The sequence below is a fragment of the Aethalodelphis obliquidens genome, unplaced genomic scaffold (genome assembly GCF_003676395.1).
Source record: "Aethalodelphis obliquidens isolate GAN/ISIS:26980383/991018 unplaced genomic scaffold, ASM367639v1 scaffold18, whole genome shotgun sequence".
Taxonomy (NCBI): domain Eukaryota; kingdom Metazoa; phylum Chordata; class Mammalia; order Artiodactyla; family Delphinidae; genus Aethalodelphis; species Aethalodelphis obliquidens.
In genome coordinates this window covers 599,672-625,417 of record NW_020837962.1, presented here as the reverse complement: position 1 = coordinate 625,417, position 25,746 = coordinate 599,672, and the positions used below count along the sequence as shown (strand labels likewise).

Genomic DNA, 25,746 nt, shown 5'->3' with positions numbered 1-25,746 from the left:
GTGTGTGTGTGTGTGTGTGTGTGTGTGTGTGTGTGTGTGTGTGTAAAGCACTTAGAACAGTGCCTTGCCCGGAGTCAGCCGCGGGGTGAGGGGACACTGCCCCGGTCTGCGCAGGTGGCCAGCATAATTAGTCTAAGAATTAGCTGAGATGAGGCAGGCTCCTGCAGGCTGTCCTGGGACGTAGGGGCAGGTTACTGCGAGAGAGAGCCACGGGTGGACTGAGCAGAAACACACAGAACACTGGGTATTCGTTTTCCATTGCTGCATAGCAAAGGATCACAAGCTTAGTGGTTTGTCATCTCAGTTTCTGTGGGTCGAGGCGTCCAGGCACAGCTTAGCTGGCTCCTCTGCTCAGGGTCTCTCACAAGCTGTAACCAAGGCATTGGCCAGGCTGGGGTCTCAGCTAAAGGCTGGGCTGGGGAAGGGTCGGCTTCCAAGCTCACGTAGCCGTTGGCAGGACTCAGTTCCTCAGTTCCTAACTGGCCACAGCCTGGAGCATCCCTCCGTTCCCAGCTCCGTGGGCTTCTCCGACCTCCACACACGCTTCATCAAGGCAGGCAAACCAAGAAGGCAGTAGGGTTGATGACCAAGGTGGAAATCGTACCCCATCCCTCTGCTTGTGTGGGTCTGAGCCGTGTACGCACACGCACGCACACGCACACACACCCATGTCATTCCCCAAGCATACACCTCCTCAGGGAAAGAGACTGCCCCAGGGAGGAAAGCGCTCTGAATGATGATCTGTCATGATCTGCATAAAGCTGGTGAGTACTGGTGGGCAGGAAATGCTTTCTGAATAAAGTCTGCATAAAGGAGCGGTTCTTCCATGGGGCCCTGGGGCCAGACCCTTCCCCTCTCGGGGTCACCTGTGTAAAATCACAAGGGGGAACTAGTTTGGTGCTTTGGGGCCCCACCTCTGCCCGGGGCCTCCATGCGGTTGACGCCTGTGTGCCTTGCTTCCCCAGACAGCTCAGCAGCTCCTCCTACGGCGGGGATGTCAGCCGGCACCACACCAGCACCGCGGAGCTGCAGAAGCCCAGGCCCGTGGAGGAGGACACCTGGAAGCTGATGGAGGCAGACAAGGCTCAGACTGGGCAGGTGAGGGCGACGGCCCGCGTCGCTGTGTGTCCCTGGGGGCTGGACCCTGTGCGGAGTGCTGGGGTCGTCTTAATTCATGTCTTCCTCACAAGGAGCCTCGAAAGGTACTGTTTTAAGGGCCGGAAACCATACCGGAGGGCCTAGGTGACTTGCCCCAGGTCACAGCTGGTGCGTGACAGAGCTGGGATTTGAACCTGGAACTCAGACTCCAGGGTTGGTATCTGTAGTCTCTGCCGTCCTGACCACCACCTCCTTCGAGCAGCTGGGGCCCTTGTAAGCCGTAGGTGACCCGGATGCCTTAAATCAGGGCTTCCCACCTCACAGGGTTCAGTTGTGTGTTCCTTGGTTTCAGGTCATCACAGATTCAGCCCTATAGAACATTAATTGTGTAGTCAGAAAAAATTGTTTTTCACTTTTTAATTTCTATTTTTGCCCTTATGATTACAGGCAGATCCTGTTTTATTGTGCTTTGCTTTATTGCACTTAACAAAGACTGCATTTTTTACAAATTGGAGGTTTACGGCAATCCTGCGTGGGACACTGGTGCCATTTTTCCAGCAGCATTTGCTCACTTTGTGTCTCTTTGCCACATTTGGTAGTTCTTCGAATATTTCAAACTTTTTCGATAGCATTATAATTTGTTGTTATTATTACTATATAAAATATTATATTGGTTATTATTATACTATATTAACATTATATTATGATATTTGTCATCTGTGATCTTGGATGTTACTACTACAACTCACTGAAGGCCCAGATGATGGTTAGCATTTTTTAGCAATCAAGTATTTTTTAAATTAAGGTGTGTACGTTGTTTTTTTAGACATAATGGTATTGCACACTTAATAGACTACAGTATAGTGTAAACATAACTTTTATATGCACTAGGAAACTGGAAAATTCGTGTGACTCACTTTATTGCGATGTTTGCTTTATTGCAGTGGTCTGGAACCAAACCCATAATGTCTCTGAGGTGTGCCTGTATGTCAGTGAGAAAGTCTCGGCCGGGGCTTTGACTTTAATACCTGTCTTAGTCCCTTTGGGCTGCTGTAACAGAAGACCATGGTAGAGGTGGCTTAGAAATGACATACGTTGGGGACTTCCCTGGCAGTCCAGTGGTTAAGACTTCATGTTCCAATGCAGGGGATGTGGGTTCAATCTCTGGTCAGGGAGCTAAGATCCCACAAGCCTCGGGGCCAAAAAACCAAAACATGAAACAGAAGCAATATTGTAACAAATTCAGTAAAGACTTTAAAAATGTTCCACATCCAAAAAGAAAAACAAATGACATACATTTATCACTCATAATTCTGGATGCTGGCAAGTCAAAAATCATGGCACCAGCAGATGCAGTGTCTAATGAGATCTTCCTGTTCATAAATGGCCATCTTCTTGCTGTGTCCTCACATGACAGAAGGGATGAGGAAGCTCTCTGGGGCCCCTTTTATAAGGGCACTAATCCCATTTATGAGGACTCCACCCTCATGGCCTAATCGCCTCTCAAAGGCCCCACCTCCTAATACTGTCACATGGAGGGTGGGGGATTAGGATTTCAACTTACAAATTCGGGAGGAGACACGAACATTCCATCTATAGCACAGAGACTTGGAAAGTAAAAAGGAAGCACTCAGTTATACCTTGGACCTCTGTTCTTCCACCTGCTTCATTTTTTTTTGTTTGTTTTGTTTTTGTTTTTTAGTTGTTTTTTTGTGTGTGTGTGTGTGGTACGCGGGCGTCTCACTGTTGTGGCCTCTCCAGTTGCGGAACACAGGCTCCGGGCGCGCAGGCTCAGCGGCCATGGCTCACGGGCCCAGCCGCTCCGCGGCATGTGGGATCTTCCCAGACCTGGGCACGAACCTGTGTCCCCTGTATCGGCAGGCAGACTCTCAACCACTGCACCACCAGGGAAGCCCTCACCTGCTTCCTTTTAACCAGATTGCACCTCAAACAGATGATGCTTATCTTATGACCCAAAATTCAGCATGAAAAGCCTGACGTGACAATGAGCACACACACAGGGAAAGATACCTGGAGTTTGTTGAAACCACACCAAGCGGGTTGGGTGTGAGGCTGGCCCAAAGCACATTGTCCCTGTCTGTGGTGTTCAGCCACCCTTTGAGTGGCTACACATAATTACGTAGCCCCCATGCTGGGCTCCATAGGGATATAGGAGTGAAAGAAGCCCCCAGCTGTCACCTGGTGGAGTTGGGGAACGGGCTGAGCAATGGGAGGCCAGTTGCGATTGGGAGGAATTGGTGTTGGGTGTTCAGAGGACTGGGGGTGGGGGGGATGTGACACTTGGTCGTGGGTGCTAGGCAACACGTCCCATCTTCCCATTTTCTTCAGACTTTTTGATGGCTTCCTGATGGTCCTAGAGTAAAAATCGGAATCCTGGACAGGATCTCTCAGGCCCTGTGTGGTCTGGCCGGTTCCTGTCCTTCAGCCTCATGTTGCTCCAGCCATCCTTTCCTCCTTTCAGGTTCCCTCCTACGTCAAGGCCTTTGCACATGCTGGTCCCTCTGCCTGGAGTGCCTTTTTTCCATTTTCACCTGGTTAATTCTTTGATGTCCCTTCCTTAGGGAGAACCTCCTCTGATACCTCCCCACCCTGGGTTAGGTCAGGATGCCCAGTTTTATACTCATATGAAATCATGTACCACTTCCAGCCCTTCTCTGGGATTATGCATTTATCTGGGCAATGATTTGTTGAAAGCCTGTCTTGCCACTTGACTGGAAGCTCCGTGAGGGCAGAAACCTTGACTTTGCTGCTGCTGACTTGTTTGCCGAGGAACTAAGGGGGAGGGGGTCGTAGGCATGAGCACAGGTTAGGGGGCTGGACCACAGAAGCTGTTGAAGTTCCTGACCTTGGGTGGGCATGGCTGGTGGGTGCATTCTGTAAGATGCCTTCTCTCCCTGGTCTCAGGTCAAGCTCTCCGTGTACTGGGACTACATGAAGGCGATAGGACTTTTCATCTCCTTTCTGAGCATCTTCCTTTTCCTGTGTAACCACGTTGCTTCTCTGGCCTCTAACTATTGGCTCAGTCTCTGGACTGATGACCCCATCGTCAATGGGACCCAGGAGCACACGAAAGTCCGGCTGAGCGTCTATGGAGCCCTGGGCATTTCTCAAGGTGGGCCTCCCTGCCCCCCACCTGCTGTTGGCACTTGGAGCCACTTCCATGTCTTGTTACAGGATTGGGTCCCCCAGCTTGTCAGGGTTTTGCAGACCCACAAACCAAACACACATGAATAGTAACTATCGCATAATAGACACTGAGGTATTTGTAGAATGAATGTTTCTCGAACGCTCTGTTTCGTGTGGCCCTAGGAGACAGAGGGGAGGGGAGCTCCAATGTGCCCATTTTACAGATGAGGAAAGTTGAGAAATAGAAGGCGACCAAGGGCCCTTGCCCCTCATTGTTCTGGCAGGGTAATGGTGTTTCTGTAAAGTCTTATTTGTGGACTTTTGCCTGCTGCCTAAAGGTGGGAATTAGTTTATACTAGTGGTTCATAATGCAGGCAGTGTTGTCCTCAGAGGACATTTAGCAATATCTAGCGATACTTAGAGTTGTCACAGCTTCAGAGTAGGGGTGGATACTACTGGCATCTAGAGGCCAAGAATGTTGCTAAACGTCCTGCAGTACACAGAACAGCCTCCACAGCAGAGGATGTTCCAGCCCCAGATGTTAATAGTGAGGAAGTTGAGAAATCCTGCATATACCCTTCCTGTGGTCCCATGAAGGTACCTAGACACAGCAGCGTTAATAGTCATAGCTAATGTTTACTGAGCACTTACTTGGTGCCTGGTTCTGTTTTAAACACTTTAAGGTGTTTTAATTTATTTTACTTTTGCAGCAATCACATGAGGTAGGAGCTAATGTTCCCCCATTTTAGAGATGCAGAAACTGAGGCCCAGAGGGGTTAAGTAAGTTGCCCAAAGTCATGAAGCTAATCCATGGCACAGCTGCATTGAGCAAGGCAGTGTGGCTCAGAGCCCATCCTCTTCACCACCACGCTACATGGTCCCTGAGCTATGTGTTTATGTGCTCATAAAAATGATGTATTTATGATAAATAGTGTATACATTCTGCATTTGGAGCACTTCTTGTGTACCAGGCACATTGCCAGGTGGGCCCTTTACGTTCAGCAGTGTTACAAGATGTGTCATTGTCCCCCATTTTACAGTTGAAGAAACTGAGGTGCAGAGAGGTTAAGTGACTTAAGGAAGGTCCCATGGCTGGTGAGTGGCAGCGAGAGGATTTGGCTCCAGAGTCTGTTGTCCTAGCCCCTGCCTCATGGCTTCCTTCTTTGATCAAGGAGACCAAGATCGAAACTTCTCTATCCCTGTGAAATCACCTCTCTGAACAGAAAGGGTGCCCTACTGTGGCTTGTTTGGAGGGACCATAAATGTCTCATGATCTCCAAGAGATGGCTTTGAAAAAAACCAGAAGGGCAGGCAATTTCCTAATCCCTAAAACTCCCTCAAAGGGCTAGGGTCTGTGGCCTTCAGATTATAATTAAGAGAAGAGAGAGCACAGAGAGGGTGTGATGTTGACCTGGACCCATAGCAGCAATGTCTGTTCCAGAGCTGTGCTGTCCAGTATGGTAGCCGCTGGCCTCATGTGGCTATTTGAATTTCAGTTCATAAAAATAAAATAAAATTAAAATATCAGTTATAGAATTACACTAGCCATATGACAAATGCTTAATAGTTGCATGTCGCTAGTGGCTACCACATGGGACAGCATAGTTGCATACCATTTCCATTATCACAGAAAGTTCTGCTGTACAGCGCTGGTCTAGAGGATGAGGCGTACAGATAAGAGCATGACGCTGGAGCAGGCTGCTGCCGTGGGAACCCCAGCTCTGCTTCTGATTGGCTGGGTCTATTGAGGGCAAAGGAATTCACCTACCTGAGCTTCAATTTCCTTATCTCTGTGGCATGAGTACTAATAGAACTTATACAGGGTCCTCATAAGGATTATGAGGAAGTTGAGAGTGAGGTTTGTACATACTAAGTGAGGTTTGTACACACAGTGAGGTTTGTACATACTAAGTGCTCGATTCATAATTGCCACCATTATTATTGTTATTAGAAGCTGGGAGTCCAGGCTGCTTGGTCCACATGGTCACATGGCCACGCGTCCCTGCCCTCAGCCCGGTCCCTCTCCCATCGTGGAATTTAACGCGAGAGTGTTTGTAGGTATCACAGTGTTCGGCTACTCCATGGTGGTGTCCGTCGGGGGCATCTTCGCCTCGCGCCGCCTGCACCTGGACCTGCTGCATAACGTCCTCAGATCGCCCATGAGCTTCTTCGAGCGGACCCCCAGCGGGAACCTGGTGAACCGCTTCTCCAAGGAGCTGGACACAGTGGACTCGATGATCCCGCAGGTCATCAAGATGTTCATGGGCTCCCTGTTCAATGTCATTGGCGCCTGTATCATCATCCTGCTGGCCACTCCCATGGTGGCCGTCATCATCCCGCCCCTGGGCCTCATCTACTTCTTTGTCCAGGTAAGAGGTGGGGTCTTAGGGTCCAGGACAAGCCCAGCTCTGTATCACTCTCCACGTGAGCGCAGGGCTCCCTTTGTTTTTCCTCAGTGTGGGGCTGTGGAGGACGTGCTGGAGGAGGGTTAGATTTATTTTTGTCAGTTTTGAATACCTAAGTTGATTGTTTTTAGCTTGCAATAACCAAATATCCTTTTTTCCTAACAATAAGGGTTTTTTTAAAGCTGTAAGTTATAAAAGAAAATAAGCTATAGCCATAAAGGCATCTTTATTATTAAAATTCCTTTAAGTATGAAATTCTTTAGGTCCTAAGTCCCCTGCAGATAATGAAGACATGAATAACAGCAACTTAAATATTTTTTTCCCTTGTAATAGAAATCTTGAGGTAGGCTCTTCAGGGCTGGTGTGGCAGCTCCATGAGTTTGTTAATATCCCAGACTCCTTCACTGTGGGTTGTATTTTTTTCGGGGGGGGGGGAGGGGGTGTTGTTCTATCGTCTTTGCCTTCCGTTCTTAAGTTGGTCTCATGGTCCAAGTTGGCTACTGGAGGTCCAGCCATCACATTTCTATTTCAGAAAATAAGCTTGAGGAAGGGGAACAGGGCAAGGGAGCATTTGACAGCTGAGTCAACATCAGCTGTGGTGCTTCCAGTTGACAGATGAGCATGTTGAGGCCCAAGTGGTGGAGCTGGGAATGTGAACTCGTGCCCGATTCGAAAGCTCTTGCTGGTAACTGCAGTGCTGCGTTGTGCTTTCCTGCCTCTGAGAGGTTAGCTGCAGCACAGTTGCTAGTGGGGGACTGCTGTTTAGATGGGAGCGTAATGACTGCTGCACAAAGTAAGACTAAGAAACCACGAGGTGCTCCATACCTCAAACCGCACTCTGTGTGGCCTATTCGTGTGGGTCCTGGGAGGCCTTGGCCCAGTCAGCCAGCGCCCAAACCCTCCCACACTGTGGCCCAGTGACTGGTGAGTGTGAACAAAGGTGGAATCAGAGCAGGTCCCGGACCCTCACTGTGTTCTCTTTAAATTGGTGCCAGCTTTTCTGGAAAGTCATCCAGCTGCATTTACCCAGATGCTATCCGAGTTCACACCCTGGCTGGACAATTTCCTGAAGGACCCAATTCAAGAGAACAAAATGGGCCAAATGCGACGTTTGAGGCAGCTCAAATATCTGCCAGTAGCAGGGCCTTGAGCACACCATGGAACAACTGGGTAATGGAATGTTATGTGCCTTTAATGGGAGAATTAGGAAGACACTGTTGCGACACTGACAATTTTATTTTTAAACAACAAAGGGAATGAAGTTAGCGAAGGACCATGTTGTCAGCACACTATCATTATAACTAAGACCACGTGCATAATGTGTGTGGGCAGGACGGAAAGAGAGGCACAAAAATGAAAACATTGCCTTTCTAAGGGTTGAGATTATGGGAGAATTTAGTTTTTTAATGGCTTTTAACTGAATATATGCTTGTCCTATAACCCAGCAGTCTCAATCCTCAGTGTATATGCAAAAGAAGAGAATCTATCAAGCAAAAAAAAAAAAAAGCTAGAATGTTCTTAGCATCTCGATTCATAATAGCCCCAAATGTCCATCACAGGAGGATGGATACATACATTGTGGTATATTTATACAATGACTCAGCAGTGAAAAGGAATGAACTACTAATACACACAAGGAGGATGAATCTCAGAGATGCTATGTTGATCGAAAGAAGCCAAACACAAAAGAGTGCATTTGTGTGATTCTGTTTTTATGAAGTTGAAGAACAGGCAAGTACGATGTGGTAAAAGTCAGAGTAGTGGCTAGAAGGGGTGTTGACTGTGAGAGGACACGAGAGAATTTTCTAGATTTTGATCAGGTAGTGGCTATGCAGGTGTAGATAAACATAAAATCCATAAAGCTGTAAAGATTTAGTGCACTTTCCAGTGGATGTAAGTTGCATCTCAAAAAGTGGCTTTTGGGCTTCCCTGGTGGCGCAGTGGTTGGGAGTCCGCCTGCCGATGCAGGGGACACAGGTTCGTGCCCCGGTCTGGGAGGATCCCACATGCCACGGAGCGGCTGGGCCCATGAGCCATGGCCGCTGAGCCTGCGCGTCTGGAGCCTGTGCTCCGCAACGGGAGAGGCCACAGCAGTGAGAGGCCTGCGTACCGCCAAAAAAAAAAAAAAAAAGGCTTTTAAGGGTGTATGTGTGTAAGGGTATGTATTCTCTCTCACTCTCTTTCTCGGGAAAAGATCTAAAAGGTTATACACTGAAATCTGAATAGTGCTTATCTCTGGATTGTGGACTTAACGTAATGTTTAATCTTTCTGTCTATATCACTCCAAGATTTTAAAAAATGGATATACATTACCGTTTTAACTTAAAAGCAAGTCATTTTTAGAAAAAGGAATGTAAGAGGTAAGATGATGTGGAATTCTGTTTGGGCTTCCACATTGCTGGAATAAGGCATTTCTGCCTGTGGAACTGTTTGGCATCCATGAAAATTACCCGGCACACGTCTTAGTGTCTCGGCTCTCAGCCCGCTTCCTGGCACAAGGCAGGTGTGTGTCGGGCAGTTATTTTCACTCAGGAGACCAGGCACTGTCTTGGTCTCTGAAAGAGTAAGGTGAGTCCACGAGGTGGATTATGTCTCCTGGAACAGAGCTTAAAAGGAAAGCTAGTAATTATTTTTTAAAAACCAAGCTATTCCTTAACAAAAATAAATCTCAGGTTAGCTTTTTAGAGGAAATAAAATTCTGAGGACATGACAAGTGGAATAAATTGAGCAGGTAAAATGTTTTAGAACTGTTTCCACCCAGGATGAAAGAAAGCCAGGGAGAGGAGGTGATTCCAGGAGAGGGTAATGGGGACAGATGCCAGGGGGCCTTGAGCCAGACAGGAGGTCTGGATTTCATTTTGCCGCCAGAGGAAGAGATAGCATCTGACCGTGTGCAGGGATTGTCAGAACCACTGTTCTGAGATGGCCCTGGTTGGTGTGGTCCCTGGGTGAGTTTTCAGAGTTTCTGGAGCCCCAGAAGGCTGCCCAGCTTGCGGTTCAAATGACCACGTGAGCTGCCATCCAGAAAGAAGTGGCTGACCTTGGAGGCCCTGTCAGAGCCACCTGTTCTGTTCAGTGCTCTCCGTGGAAGGTCTCTGCCCCCAAAATGGCCCAGGGCACCCAACGCAGGCCAGGAGGCAGGAGGCCATGTCCCTGAGCACCCTGTGTCTGCTTGCCCGACTCCGCTGTTGATGAAGCAGTGTTACATCTGCAGCACGTCCAGGAGAATAGAGGTGTCTTCAGATGACCAGTCCAGCCTGTGTCACAGCTCCTCAGCACTTCCAGTGAGCGACTCCATCTTGTTACCCATCTCTAACGAGCTGAATGCCCGGGATTAGGGCAGGAGCAGAGCGGATGTGGTCACTGTCCATGGGGACGGGTGGAGGCAGGGTTTGCACTGAGGTCTGGTTGTCATAAAGCCACACTGCAGGGTCCATAAACCCTAGAGGTCAGTGGTATCAGAGGGGCCATGCAGTGCTGAGGTTAGCACTTTGATGGGGTTCAGATCCTAGCTCTGCCGCTTCCTAGCCACGTGACCTTAGGGAAGAGGTTGTCTTTAGTTTACTCATTGTGAAACTGGAATGAGCACCTCGTAGGTTTTTGGTGAGGATTGTATGAGCTGATATATGTGAAAGAACTTAAAACAATCCTAGCATGCTGGGCTTCACGTAAGCGTTAGCTATTATCATCATCACCACCACCGGCAGGATTGTGGGCGCTGTGCCTGCCGTTCGCCAGCTGAGTCGGGACACCCTCTGAGAGCAGCCCAGCTCCAACATTTGCCCCTGGAAGGATCCAGACGTTCTCCAGCGCAGCCCTGGGAGGCTGGGATGAGGGACCCTCCCCCACTCCCCGTCTCTTCTCTCCCACAGAGGTTCTACGTGGCCTCCTCCCGGCAGCTGAAGCGCCTCGAGTCAGTCAGCCGCTCCCCGGTTTATTCCCACTTCAACGAGACCTTGCTGGGGGTCAGCGTCATCCGCGCCTTCGAGGAACAGGAGCGCTTCATCCGCCAGAGCGACCTGAAGGTGGACGAGAACCAGAAGGCCTATTACCCCAGCATCGTGGCCAACAGGTGGGCGTGGGGCCGTGGGAGGGGGCAGGGGGAGCCCCTTGGTTCCTGGATGAGGGTGTGGAGTCATAGACTTGGTGCGAGGAGAGGACATTATAACCATTAAAAGCAGAAAGGAGCACGGTCAGCACGCAGCTCCAGGGGCATTGGAGTGCAGGGACAAAGAGTTCTTCTGGGGTCAGAAGATACTGCAGGATCCATCATTTAGCTGTTGTCCTGGTGCTACAGGATCATCAGTGACGGCAGCCTCAGCTATTGAGTGTTTTTGCGCCATGCTTCTCATCACACCACCCCTGTGTGATGAGTATTGGAAGCAGTTTACTTCTATTAGGTTGAACCATGTGAAATTGCCATTTGGGGGATCAAGAATGATTAAATACCATCAGTCAAAAAAAGGGGGTAGAAGTTTGCTAATTATTGACGAATCTGGAAAAGTATCCTTCTCACTTGCTTACCTCCTGATGTATTTTTTGAGATGTGGGATGGAAAACTCTGGGGAGGGGTAATAGCACCCTGGAAGTGACCCACTGTGCACAATGTAATCCCATCGTGTAAGACTGGGCAGGGAGATTGTGAATTACTGGAGAGAACCTTGCCTTCCCTTGAAGAATTTTTAGGGAGTTTGTCAAAATCTGGGTGTGTGTGGGAATAGCTCACACCCTGAGGACCAGTCACATGGATCTTAACGCTGTAGTGGAAAAAATGTTGATAATACTGTGTTTTCTAGAATGCTTTACATTTTAAAACATTAAAATAATGTTCCTATGTGATATCTTATAAAAGTTAGCTTTAAACCAGTAAACCTGTTTATATTTTAAAGGTAAGGCAATACATTTTAATGTTTTTGAAATGAGGGTGATCTGGGTCTGGGAACCCTTTGGCTGTGTTGAAAATGGTGGTTTATTTCTCACTCCCACCTCCTCGTCTCCTGCCAAGAAGAAAATTATTTTAAATCAGAGGGTGCCTCTTATAGTTGATGATTTCTTAGTATTTAGGAATTTTCTGGGACATATTTTTAAAAGCACACATGGGTATATTTTAAAGGTTTCAGTGAGAGAAAGTTGGTTCTTAAAAAGGCAAGCTTCAGTTTCCTGGAAAGGTCACTTTTGGAGAACTCTATTTTAGTTCCTGGGCTTGCCAGATTAGTGAGGAATTCCTGAAATCGTGTCCCTTCGGCCCTCCTTCCCCATGTCCCATGAGCAGGGCAAATGAGGCCTCTCTCAGGAACTATTGGGGAATTATTTCAGTTAGCAAAGTGGCCACCACCACCACCCTGCCCCCCAGCTGTAAATCAAGTCCCTGAAAAGCTGACTCCGGGCGTGTGTGTGTGTGTGTGTGTGTGTGTGTGTGTGTGTGTCCGTGTGTCCATGTGTCCATCCGTCCCTCTGCCTGTGTCTCCACGTAGGTGGCTGGCTGTGCGGCTGGAGTGTGTAGGCAACTGCATTGTCCTGTTTGCCGCCCTGTTTGCAGTGATCTCCCGGCACAGTCTCAGTGCTGGCTTGGTGGGCCTCTCGGTGTCTTACTCACTGCAGGTAAGGCGGGTGCTCTCAGGTGGATTTTCCAGTTCTCTTAATGGGGAGCCAATTGTCAGGTTTTTGGGCCTTTGCTTTGGATCTCTGTGGGAGTGGGGGAGAGGAAAGGGGACCAAGTAGAGTTTGACGAGCAGGTCTAGAGCCCAGTGACCGACTGGTGCAGGAGAGAAATTAGATGTGCGGCCCTGATTCCCCCATCAGCCAAGGAGAGTCCTTGATGGCATGAGAGGATGCCCCCAGCTACAAGAGAAATGTACTTAATCCTATAAATTTCCCTTGAAGCACTGCTTTAGCTGCATCTCCCAAATTTTGATACATTGTGTTTTCTTCTTATCATCTGGTTCAAAATATCTCTTCATTTCCTTTCTGATTACTTGTGTGGCCCCTGGGTTATTTTGACATGTGGTGCTTGCTTAAGAGACACAATGTAGGAAGTCTGGCCACAGTATTTGGGGTTGCTCTTTTGTGTACCTTGGTTATCTGAAACATTTCATAATGAATAATGACTTCATGGAAATAAAGCAACTCTTGCTCACTCTAGAAGCTCCATGTGACTCTTCCACTCACAGGTCACCACATACTTGAACTGGCTTGTTCGGATGTCGTCTGAGATGGAGACCAACATTGTGGCCGTGGAGAGACTCAAGGAGTATTCAGAGACTGAGAAGGAGGTAAAGCAAGCCCCCGGCCTGACGTCTTGGCCATGATCTTCAGTGTGGCTTTACCCAAAAGAATCCTTTGAGCCCTACCACGTGGGCCTTCAATAGGCAACCTCTATCTGACAAAAATAATCTTCTATTATCTGTTATGTTTTTTGTGGGGAGGACTTACATTATGGAAAGTGAATCATACTAATTTTCTCTTTAAATAAGTTTAAACATTAAATACAAATGAGTCGTTTAAAAATATTAAAAGTCAGGAACAAGAGAATCAGTACATGGATATTGCAAAAATCATGTTATTGGTAAGGAATTGACCAAAGTTTGGGAAACCCTGCATTTATTTAACCCAAGTCCTCATTTTATAGGTGGAATAAAAAGGCATGTAGGGAGGGACGATGGCTGGTCTGAGGTCACGCATGGTCCGTGGGACAGCTGGGAGTAGGAGCCAAGTCTCCAGGCTTTGGTGCCATGTTTCCCCTAATAACTGCCTTATTCTGCCCACACACCACCTCCGAATAGCAGTAGTAGTGTTAATAATGGTAATAGCAGTGATGCTTGGAGATACCACCATCCCCACTACTACCAATAATAATAGTAATAGGGACACACGTATTGTGCTCTTGTGGGGTGTCAGGGCCTGTACTAAACATTTTACATAGAATAATTCATTTATTCTTTACACAGCCTTACAACTCACATTCTACTGTTATCCCCATTTTGCAGGTGAGGAAATGGACAGAGAGAGGTTAAGTTGCTTGCCTAAGATCACATGGCCGGTAAATGGCAGACCCAGGATTTGGGTGTGTGCCCTTATGCCGCACTTTATTCCAAGAAAGTGCCCCTTGGGAATGAGACCAAAGTGACCCTGGTTAGACTTTGTCTTGAGGATTTACAGAGGTGAACTACGCCAGGTCCTTTAATGCTCTGACTCGGTGAACCAGGGCCCACTTCCTCAGAGAGCATCTGTCAGAATGGTGTGAGCGCCCCCTGTGGAAATAAGAGCACATTACACCAGGAGTTTCCCACCCTACACTGAATTTATCTATTTATTTATTTTTAATTTATTTTTATAAAAGCTTTCGAGATGTAATTCTTATGCCACTCAGTTCACCCGTTTAAAGTGTGAAATTCAACTTAATTTACTTTTAAAATATTTTACTACTTCTAATTATTTATTTTTATACTTTTAGAATAAGAGCATATTTGAAAAAGAGAAAGATCACCAGTCCTACCACTATTAAAATATATGTATTTACTTATGTGTTTATTTATATTATGTATGATATTTATTTATAGATAGAAAGCTCCACCCACTTCTCTCCAGTCCCCTTTGTGTTCTTATAGCATGTCCCCTTATTTATATAAAGGGTGTAAAAAAATTAACATAAGTTTATGGGCGAGAAAGGATGGACTTTCTCTTTTATTGCCCTCACCATTCCTCTCCTTCCCTGAAGATAGCCCTGAGCCTGGCCCAGAGCACATCCAGAGGTAGACCTCAGGAAATGCTGAAATGAACTAAGCAGCTTTTCAGAAACAGGGGCTGTGTGACCCCAGGCAAGTTGCTTTCTCTCTCTGTGTTTCAGTTTCCTCATGTGTAAACTGGGGATAGGAAAGAACCCACTCGTGGGATTGTACTGAGGATTAAATGAGGTAATGTGATAGAGTGACCTTCAAGTGTTAGTTGCTGCTTTTACCAGACCTTAGAAGCCATTGGAGTATCTCACCTTTACCCTTGTGTCTGTCGAGAGAGGACCACTCATTCATTGATTCAGTCCATGAGTGTTTATTGAACACCTACTATGTGCTCTGGGCCCTGGGATATAGCAGTGAACGAATAAAAGAACCTGTCCTCATAGAGGGGATTTCCAGTGGGCGTGGGTGACAGAACAAGGAAATATGTACTTAAAATGCTAGGAGGTGGGTAAGTGCTCTGAAGGAAAATGGAGCGGGGGAGGGGAGAGATGGGCCCAGGGCTAGGAGGGTGGTCTCATTGGCCTGAGATCTGCAGCAGGTGAGCAGGTCCAGAGGGTAGTTTGGGGAAGAGCACTCCAGGCAAAAGAAGCCGCAAGTGCAAAGGCCCTGAAGCAACAGGTGTGGGTGTTCATGGAACAGTCCAGAATTCAGTGTGGGGAGCGTAGTGAGTGAGAGAGAGAGCCATGTGGTCAGAGGGGTCATGGAGGCCACTCACACAGAGCCTTAGGGCACATGAGGTGGACTTCAGACTCCTGAACCCCACCCCACCACCCACTGTGATTGCAGGCTCCCTGGCGAATCCAGGAGATGGCACCCCCCAGCAACTGGCCCCAGGTGGGCCGAGTGGAGTTCCGAGACTACGGCCTGCGTTACCGAGAGGACCTGGACCTGGTTCTCAAGCACATCAACGTCACCATCGATGGAGGGGAGAAGGTGGGCGCACTTTGACCCCCACCAGTTCACGGTCGGGCATAGCTTGCCACCAGGCAGATGAAATGAGCTTCCTCATTTTCCCAGTCTGTCCCTGTCCCAAACCACAGGGTGGAGTGGCCTTTCGGGGAGGGGCTTATGGAAGTAAAAGCTGCTCAGAGTGTCCCAGCAGGGTTGCAGACTGGTAGCCCGAGGGCCAAAGGAAGCCCACAGATACGTTTTGAAAGAAATCTAAATTGCAAATGTTGAAAAATCTGGAATGTTTTATATAAAAATCCATTTCCTGCTTTTCTTGAAAGATCAGAACACGTGGCAACACTGGGCCCATCCTCCTTGCCTGACTCTTTCTAGACAAGACACGAGCCTCCCAGTTCACCGACTAGTCCCTTCCTGCTCCATTCATGTGCCCACTCAGCCCCTTAGGCATTTGAGTTGGCAGTCTCTAGAACAGAAAGACGTCATCGTCACTACTAGGGATGGCTCAAGGGACATGTGAAATGGACAGAATTTTGGAACGTATTGCTGTTCCTGGAAGACATCCTTGCTCTGAGACGCAGGGTCCTCCTGGCCGTTTGCCAGAAGACAGTCTTTCATCTCTGAACATACGAATTTGTTAAACTTCCTACCCCAAGGCTCAGAATGTACCGTTCCCATGAGAGAATTTCTCCAACTTATAACAAGGGGAGGAACAGAGTGGGCGGTGTTCTCACTGACGCTTTATGGCTTATGTTACATCATGAGACTCTGCTCTGTGAGTTGCTGTCAGAGGGTGGAGGAGCTGGCCTCTTTGGAGCCCAGATGAGAAGGGAGAGTTCTAACTGGAACATCAATCATTGGCCATTAAATGGGGAGCCCAGTTCCCTCAAGAGAGGATAAGTAGAGGCCAGGTTGTATCCCTAACCTCTTTCTGCTTCCTCAGCTGGGATGCAGGGGGATCTGCTTGAACCTTGGAGATATTTCAACAGCTCAGATATTTCACCAGAACAATCTGATTGTTACTTAATATTATCTTGAGTTGAAAATAACTAATTTATAAAAAACAGCTGATTAGCTATTTGTAATGAGGTGGATGGACCTAGAGTCTGTCATACAGAGTGAAGTAAGTCAGAAAGAGAAAGACAAATACCATATGCTAACACCTATGTATGGAATTTAAGAAAAAAAATGTTATGAAGAACCTAGGGGTAAGACAGGAATAAAGACACAGACCTACTAGAGAATGGACTTGAGGATATGGGGAGGGGGAAGGGTAAGCTGTGACAAAGTGAGAGAGTGGCATGGACTTACATACACTACCAAACGTAAAATAGATAGCTCATGGGAAGCAGCCGCATAGCACAGGGAGATCAACTTGGTGCTTTGTGACCACCTAGAGGGGTGGGATAGGGAGGGTGGGAGGGAGGGAGATGCAAGAGGGAAGAGGTATGGGAACATATGTATATGTATAACTGATTCACTTTGTTATAAAGCAGAAACTAACACACTACTGTAAAGCAATTATACTCCAATAAAGATGTTAAAAAAACCTAATTTTAATTTCTAAAAAGAGCTGGCAAAGAGAAGGGAGTCCTTCTTGACCTTTGGCCAAAACAGCCCCTAAAGGAATGTCTCTGGGAAGCTGCTGAGGGTGGGGGCTACGGTGAGAGGTGGGTTGACCAGATGACTGAATTGCTCTGGGGCTGGTACTTAAAATGAGGGCACCATGGGGCAGGAGGTAACCCCAGATAGCAGCATTCCAACCTCACGCTGGGCCCTTCCTGTCCCACAGGTCGGCATCGTGGGGCGGACAGGAGCTGGGAAGTCATCCCTGACCCTGGGCTTGTTTCGTATCAACGAGTCTGCCGAGGGAGAGATCATCATTGACGATGTCAACATTGCCAAGATTGGCCTGCACGACCTCCGCTTCAAGATCACCATCATCCCCCAGGTGGGGCCGATGGGCTGGGCTGGGTCACGCTGAAAGCGACATGTGTGTATTTTCAGGACAAACCTACCTTTATTCCTACTTTCATGATTTTTTTTTTTTTTTTTTTACTGAAATTATGCTGTGTTTCTTCACGGAATCTCCTCTTAGCACATAAATAACAGTGAGCCTTAAGCAGGTTTCATTCATTCCTTCACTCCTGCCACCCAGTAGGCAGCTTCCTGAGCATCTCACAGGATACAGTTAAGATACCGGCTTCTCTGCCAGCTGTCGGTCAGCACAGGGATCTCTGACCCTCCCAAGAGCTAGGCGAGAATGATGAATTTTCTAGACTGATGCCAGTAGGTGGTGATTCCTTAATACGTTGCCTTTTAGTGTTGTTTTGCCTTATATTTCTCCTAAGGTTCTTATTTGGAGGTGGGATGGGGAGGAATCCAGGTACCTTGCAATTAGGAATTGCCCATGCTGCATCTCCCTTCCCGAAAGTTCCCAACACATTTGCATATTGAATGCTCTGGGAAATCTTGCAAGAAAGAAATCTATTTTATTTCACTTAATCCAGAGTTTTCCAGGCTTTTTTCCCCCATTATTGACATCTTCGGAAGTGGTGATTCCAAGGGACTGTGAAACCCCATTTTGAACAATTCTGGCAAGAACTTTCTACATTGCACCTCTTTGCCCCACCCGTGTCCACCGTGACGTGAGCCTCACACGTCATCTGCCATCTTCCCTTCGAACAGGACCCCGTTTTGTTTTCGGGTTCCCTCCGCATGAACCTGGACCCATTCAGCCAGTATTCAGATGAAGAGGTCTGGACGTCTCTGGAGCTGGCCCACCTGAAGGGCTTCGTGTCGGCCCTTCCCCATAAGCTGAACCACGAGTGCGCAGAAGGCGGGGAGAACCTCAGGTAGGCGGGGGTGAGGCCCCAACCGGGTCTCCTCGGCTTCAGCTCTCCCTCCGTCAGGGCGTTTGTAGGTTTTGTCCATTTCCATCTGGTTCAGACCTGGGTTTGAGTCCCAGCTCTGCCACGTGAGCTGTTTGTCTCTTACCTCTTGGGGCCTCAGTTTCAGTATCTAAAATGGGTTTCAATCTAGGGTCATTTTACCATGAGGTGTAACCAGGATGGCCAAAACGCTTCCTTGCTTACACCAGGTCCATTCAATGGAGAGTGGCTATCAGTCGTTAAACTTTGGAAAGGTTCTCTTCCAGTCAGTAAATAGCACTGCTCTGAGCCCTCCCTGTCCCCACCCACTGCCCCAGCTGCCGTGGTCCGTCTCCCAGGCTCCCCAGGATCCACCCATGATCCAGCAACTGAAGTGTTAATGCCTGGCGCAGCAGGGATCCTGTGTCTCGTTCACTTATCCATCACCATGACAACCAAGCACCAAACCTCAGGTGTGTTCAACAAGAGCTGTGACCGCTCACACACTGGGGCGGTCAGCCAGGCAGCTCTGCTAGTCTTGGCTCACGCACGTGGGTGGTGGCCGCTGGCTGTAGGCAGATCTATTCGGCCTCCACTGGGGGCAGTTAGATTCTGCCCTGTGTGTCCCTCATCCTCCAGCAGACCAGCCCAGGCATATTGTCATGGTGATGGCAGAGGTGCAAGAGTGAGCAAAGCCTGGTGTGCATTCCTATTTCAAGCCTCTACCGGCCTTATGTTTGCCAGCATCCCATTGGCCAAAGCCAGGCACGTGACTGAGTCCAAAGTCCGCAGTGAGGGGCCCCACAGAAGGCATGGATATGGGATCATTTTTGCTACCTGTTATTTTGGATATCACCTCTGAGCCCTGTGTTGAGAATGATTCTGAGCCTGCTTCTAGCTCAACGGGAAGACCATTCTGATTGATTAGTGATGTCTGCCATGGGCACAGATGTGGGGAGTGGAAGTGCTCTCCTGGTCTAAGCAGCACCCAGTGTCTCTTCTCCCTTCTCTCAATTCAGGCCTAGGCTCAGGGTCAGGGTGGTTTTGACACTGTTTCCTGGTCCTTCTCTCCCGGTCAAGCGTCGGGCAGCGCCAGCTTGTCTGCCTGGCCCGGGCCCTGCTGAGGAAGACGAAGATCCTTGTGTTGGATGAGGCCACGGCGGCTGTGGACCTGGAAACGGATGACCTCATTCAGTCCACCATCCGGACGCAGTTTGACGACTGTACCGTCCTCACCATTGCTCACCGGCTCAACACCATCATGGACTACACGAGGTGATGCCCTGGCACAGAAGGCCTCTGGACCTTGCGGTCCACCCCAGTCACCTGTTCATTCATTCATTCATTCATTCAACACTGTCGTTATGCCTAGTGACAGCCTGAGCTGGTGGAACGTCTCTTTGTCCTGGTTAGTACCAGGCATTTTTTGACATCACCCAATCATTTATTCAGTCAACACATGTGTGGAGTGCCTGCCACATTCCTGGCTCCGTTCCAGGCACTGGGGACTGAGCAGGGATCTGTCAGACAGGGAGCCTGCCTAAGAGACCTTACAGATTAGTTGGGGGCTGGGTGCAGAGACAGACAATAAACACAGCAACAAATAAAAGGGAATTGTGCTGGGAAGGAAATATAAAAGGTGATAGAGAGTACTGGAGGTAGCATCACAGGACATTGACATTGACTAGAACTGGGGTTGAGGATGGGCAGCCAGGTGGAAGGCTACTGTAACAGTCCTGGCATAGGGTGTTAGGGGCCTGACCCAAAGCAGGGACTTGCCCAGGTGGGCTCTTGGGGCACGAGGTGCCAACCCCTTCCCCACCCCTCATGTCTGCGTCCCCTCCTTGCAGGGTGATTGTCCTGGACAAAGGGGAGATCCGCGAGTGTGGTCCTCCCTCCGGCCTCCTGCAACAGAGAGGTCTCTTCTACAGCATGGCCAAAGACGCTGGCTTGGTGTGAGCCCAGAGCTGGTGCAGCTGCTCAGAACTGCAGGGCCGACATGCCAGCAGCCAGGGATCAGTCGGCATCCTTGGGAACCCAAGCCTCGCGTAGACTGAAACCAAAAAAAAAAAAAAAGAACAACCCAAAACCAAAACACACAGAAAGCAGCCACCCTCTGGCCCCCTGCCTGGAATTGGCTGTGAAGAAACAGGAGAGACACAGGGATGCAGTGCCCCCAAAACACGCACATCCTTGCCTCTGTTACCCCCACAGACGCACACATGTTCTCACACCCCTGGGAGGGCACATGTGCTCTCTGTGCTCTGTGGGGAGGTTTGGGCCACCAGACTTCCAGAGAAATCGGTTGCATAAAACATGCTAGTGACCAAATCCAGCCAACTGCCTCAGATCTCTCCAGCCGAAGTCTGCAGGTTCCAAGCTTTCGAGAAGCTCCCTGGTCCCCGGCACCTCTCTGTCCTTGCCTGGCTCTACCCAGATGCTTGTTTCCCCAAGGCTGCAGTTTGGAGGTGAGGGGCCTGGTGAAGGTCATTTTCACTCTCAGGCAGTGTCCTGAGGGGCATGGACGCGCTTCTCACCAGCCATCTGGTCTTCTGGGTGCTCAGACATGGGAACCAGTGTCACAGCGCTGCCTCCACCGGGACTTGCTTCATGGACCAGAGGCCGCATGTCTCCCAGTGCTTCTCGTTGACGGGACTGGGCTGGCCTCCGGGTGACCTGGCCCTGGAGCTCCAGGCCGGGAGAGCTCTCTCAACGCCGACTTCCCCGCTTGACTGCTCACCTCGTCACCCGCTCCCGTCTTTGCCTTGCCTTCCTTCCTCCCTCTTTCTACCTGTAGCTAGAATGGGTTTACGCCTTCAGGTGCCCGAAAGAGAAGACCTGGTCATGGTTATTCAGCATTCAAAGCCAAGAGCGCTGGTGCCTCCAGGTGTGAGCAGTTGGTACTGAAAAGAGCCCCGTTGAGTCTCCTCCTTGTTCTTAGAGTTCAGTTTCTCACCCGGGGCCTCTGGTTGGCTGTCAGGGGCGGCGGGGTGGAGAACTTGACTTACGGTTACTGAGTCTCTTCTGGGACAAGAAAAGAACCCATTCATGAGTGTCAGTGATTTTCTTTTTCTTTTTTTTTTTTTTAAGTACTGCTCTAGGGAGAAAAACAGTCTCAAGACTTTAATTTCTTGGGAGGAAGTACTGGGCCGAGGAGCAGCATCCCAGGGAAAGGCCAGGTTGGCTCAGCATCTGGTGGTTGGTCCCTGTGTTCCTGGAAGGAAACGGGCAAGTGGGGTCCTTTCTTCAAAGCCCTGTAGGTCCCTTGATTGGAGACCAAAGTGAGACCCAAAAAGCAAAGAGAGGTCACGGCTGCCCCAGGATTCATGCTCGCTATGTGAATTACGTTGCTGACTTCAAGCCAGAGAAGCATCTTTCTTCTTTTGGGTGGAAATACATATTTATTTTTTGTAAGTTAAACCATTATTTCACATTAGATAAACCAAGTGTTTCTTGGGGATCTTTTTGTAATGACTTACACTGGAAACGTGAACATTTGCAAATAATTTGCAGTTAAAAAAAATATTTTATTTCTTTCTAAACGACTGTTCCATTTTCTTTCTAGCGAAGGTTCCTGCCGTCTCTCCAGGAGTCGGGATGGGGCACCCTCTCATCTGCTGCTGTTCTTTCTCCTTGGCGAGCATGTTGTTTCTAGCGGGAGCTCTTGGAATTGGGAACCTAGAGATTAAGAATCAGGTGGGGTTTGGTGGGGAATCGGCGTAGCACAGTGGACAGGGTCCTGCCCTTGTCATCTGCAGGCTGTGTGACCCTAGGCAGGTCACTTAGTCTTCGTGCCTCAGTTGCTTCGTCGGTAAATTGGGGCTGATCCCTGCCTCCTGGGCTTGTTGTGAAGATGAGCACTGATGTGTGTGTTACGTGCATGGCCCAGGTTGGGTTCTAAGACACAGGCGAGGCAAACATCACACATGGCAAGAATTAGCCTTGGAAATCCCTTTGTGGTGTTAGGCCAGGCTAGGCTATGCTGCAGTAACAAATTGGCCATAAACTCTTGGGACATGAATACAAGGGTGTATTTCTCATATATTTCTTTATGAGAATCAGGCGCCTCTCCTTTGGTACGATGACTGACAGATCCAGACTGTTCTGGTTTTATGACATCGCCTCTCGGGGGCTGGCTTCTGGGTCACCACAGCTGGGGAAGGGAAGTTGTGGACGACTCACACCCACTGTTACGTATCTCAAACCAGAAGTGACACAAGTCAGTTCCACTCACAGCCTGTTGGCCAGAATTAGTCACATGGCCCCACCAGGCCACAAAGGAGGCAGGAAATGCAGGGACACATAAGGAAGGAAGCCCCTTCCTGTGGTAACTGATGTCATTTCTCAGTTTTGGATAGTGGGGGAGGAAGACCGGGGTGTTGGGATCTGAGTTCGTATTGGTGAGTCTGGACAGTGAGGAATGCCAGGATTTGGGGAGCACACACCCCAGGACCATGCTCCAAGGACACATGCAGGTGGAGCGGCCAGCGCTGGCTGCGTGTCCCCTACCCGCCCCCCGCCTCCAGGCTGCCTTGTCTGAGGAGCTGGGAGGTGAAGGTGCTCAACGAAAAGCAGCTGTGAGGTTGTCACCCTTATCTGAGAAGCACTTGGATGTGCCTTGTGGGGAGTCGACTTTAGATGTGGCTGTGTTTCTGTCTCAGGGCCTGGCCCTGAGTATTAAAATCCTGGGTCAGATGCTAAATGAGTGTGCGATCGGCGTGTGCCTTCCACGTCAGGAAGAGGGGCGGGTGCAGCATTAACCCTGAAGAGAGTGAGCCAGGGTGTGGAGGGGGGTGGGAGGGGGCCTGCACACCTGCTCTTCCAGGTGAGTGCCCCAGCGCCGTGGAAGAAGGGGAGAAGCAAGCTTTGTTGTGCACCTGCTGCGTGCCAGGCCCGGGGCTCAGCGCTTTGCACAGCTCTCCTTGTGGGAAAGGAGCCCCGGGCCAGAGAGCATCCCCAGCAACGCTTGCCTGCTCACCTCGCTGCTCTTCTTCCAACCTCAGGGTCCTCTCTCTCTTCCCAGACGTCTGCATCACCTGCTCCTTTCCCTATTTGACAGGGGCAGCTCTGTGCAAGCAAGGCTGTAATCTCTTTATTTCTTGCTGAAGGCTCATCTCTAGAGCAGGGCATGTGGCACGTGCTTAGTGACTGCATTCTCCAACCTGGGACTGTGCTGTCCCTGTGCCGGGCCGGAACCCAGAGTGAAGTCACTCGGGCCCTAGAACTTGCCCTTCCGGAGTTGCAGCTTCCTTGCTGGTACAACTGGGATCTTTGTAGCCATCTGGCCAGGTGGCTGTGAGGATGAAGACAGCCATGCCTTGCCCTTAGGATGCCTTCATACGTGGTGATGCCGTCCATGCATTCATTTGTCTGTTCATCCATCCACCTATTCATTCCCTCCATCCATCCAGTCATACAGTCAGTATCTATTGACCCCTCCTACGTGCTGTGTACCACGCTGGGTGCGAGGGAAAGCACAGCCAATACAAATGCACAGATCTCTCGTCTCAGTTCAAGAAGGAAAGGAGCCCTTTCCTTCCCTTCTGGTGGGATTCTAGAGTGGAATTCAGCTCTTATCCATGAGCGATGTGCTAGAGCTAAAGGAATGTGCGAGAGGGAGTGTGGTACAGTGGTTAGGACGTGGGCGGCTCTGGCACCAGCCTTCCTGGGTTCAGATCCCTACTTGCTTACACTCTGTCTCAGTTTTGTCACCTGTAAAAGGGGCCTAATGATAGTACCTTCCTCAGCACAGCATCCTAGTAAGGTGTGGGGTGACTACTGGAAGCTAGTCACCCTCCGATTGTGAGGATTAACTGGGTGACAGGCATTTAGAGCAGGGCTTTGTGTTTGCTGTGACCAGTGGGACTCGGGTGAGGTTTAAGGACTTACCGAGAGAGGCACTGACCAAGGAAGGTCTGTACACAGCTTTCCTGCCTCTTAGCTGTGCTCACTCGCCAGCCAGGCGCTGCTGGCAGGAGCCACAGCCAGAGGATTAATGGCCCGGGTGGCCCGCGGGCTGATGTCCAAGGAGCCATGGGGTGGGCCCAACATCAGCCTTGTTAGTGGGCTCTTGCGGGCGCTGGTTCCACGGCCCACACTCTGCTTCCTGGCAAAACACCTCCCTCCATGAAGGAGGCTCTTGTGGCCCTGGAACAACACCACGTGACCATGCCAAGCACACAGCTGCCACCTTTGCCTGCAGTCGCTCTGCCAGGGCATCAGCTGACTCGGCTCCAGGAGGAGACATAAGAAGTGCTGTGTCTGGCCTCTTCCCGCACCTCGCAGTAGGACAGACACCCACACAAGATGACTTGGACTTTGGTGTTAGGCCCAAGGGGAGATCCCCGCTCTGCCACTTACTAGCCAGGTGGCCTTGCCAGGTCACGTCCGCTCACCGAGCCTCAGTTTTCTCATCTGCAAGATGGAGCAAAATCACTAGTAATGATGGCATTTTGTTGGCATGACAGGGGGTGGGCAAGGGATGCAGGCCCCTACCCCATTTTGAAGGTATCAAAATGAACTATGGTCACATCTTGAAAAGGGGAGGCAGCCATGACTGGACCTGGATTTAGATTCCTCTGGGCCGAAAACCCTAAGTCAGGATGGACAATCAGAAAGTCCCCATGAGGTTAGGAGGTCAATAGGCACAATGAAAAAGTGTATACAGAACAAAGATGACAACTCAAGCCTTAAACTATTCAAAGGAATATAGAAAAAAAAAAAAAAAATGTCCCCATGAGCTGTCTGGGACAGGGCAGGCCCTGTGTCCGGGCAAGTAGGTGTGTGTCCACGGGCCTCTCCTGACACACCAACACAGCCGTTGCCCAGGTATCAGTGCATTGTTGATGGCGGAGACCCATGACTCAACTGGCAGTGTCTGGAGACATTTTTGTCACAACTAGAGGAGAAGGTGCTCCTGGCTTCAAGTGGGTGGAGGCCAGGGACGCTGCTGAACATCTGACAGTGCGCAGGATGCCTCCACATGGAATTACCCGCCCCGCCTATCAATAGTGAAGAGGTTAAAAAGAAATCCTGTTGTATCTACCCTCCTCTGCTGCCCCTCAGAGGCCCGTAAACACAACAGTATCAAGAACAATAGCGAACGGTTATTGAGCACTTACTTTGTACCCTGCTCGGCTCCGACCCTCTCTGAGTATTAACTTGCTGTCTCCCAGCTGCAGTGCCGGGCATCAGTGCAGACCCCTGGGCAGCCATAGTTATGATCCGGGGATTTGTCTCATTTCTCATGCTGTGCTTTTCAGCTGTGTCCCTGTGACCTCGGGCTTGGCTACTTCAGGCTCTCACCTCTTTCCTGGTGCCTGAAGCCATTTTTATTAGAATGCTGATCGCTGTCACAAACGGCCCGAGCCTTGTGCACTGTGTACTGCCCTTCATTGAAGCAAGCGCTGGACCTTGACCCACCCCTGACCTCGGCCTTCCAACAGCGTCTCCCCCACGGTGCCTGGCAGGTGGAAGTGTGACCAGAAACGCCCGAGGTGTTCCAACAGCTGCTGGGGCAGATTTAGTCCTGAATAAACAAATGGATGAAATGCACCAAATCCTGAGCAAATTCTCCCGGTAGGG

The 25,746-nt window shown here is 49.5% G+C and overlaps 1 protein-coding gene across 4 annotated transcripts in view; it reads left to right on the top strand.

Moving 5' to 3' along the window:
• ABCC1 (ATP binding cassette subfamily C member 1 (ABCC1 blood group)) overlaps positions 1–24,747 on the top strand; it is a 133,474-nt gene extending 108,727 nt beyond the window's left edge. For 2 of the 4 annotated variants that reach the window (XM_027117282.1, XM_027117283.1), the window contains 11 exons: positions 966–1,098; positions 4,024–4,231; positions 6,304–6,614; positions 10,523–10,722; positions 12,125–12,251; positions 12,821–12,922; positions 15,173–15,319; positions 17,085–17,243; positions 17,981–18,147; positions 19,243–19,437; positions 20,013–24,747. In XM_027117282.1, coding sequence (XP_026973083.1) covers positions 966–1,098; positions 4,024–4,231; positions 6,304–6,614; positions 10,523–10,722; positions 12,125–12,251; positions 12,821–12,922; positions 15,173–15,319; positions 17,085–17,243; positions 17,981–18,147; positions 19,243–19,437; positions 20,013–20,121 — 1,858 coding nt within the window. In that variant the 3' untranslated portion in view covers positions 20,122–24,747. The remainder of the gene's footprint in view (positions 1–965; positions 1,099–4,023; positions 4,232–6,303; positions 6,615–10,522; positions 10,723–12,124; positions 12,252–12,820; positions 12,923–15,172; positions 15,320–17,084; positions 17,244–17,980; positions 18,148–19,242; positions 19,438–20,012) is intronic. The other 2 variants (XR_003435062.1, XM_027117284.1) reach the window with 2 other exon arrangements.
• Positions 24,748–25,746: the final 999 nt, after the last annotated feature.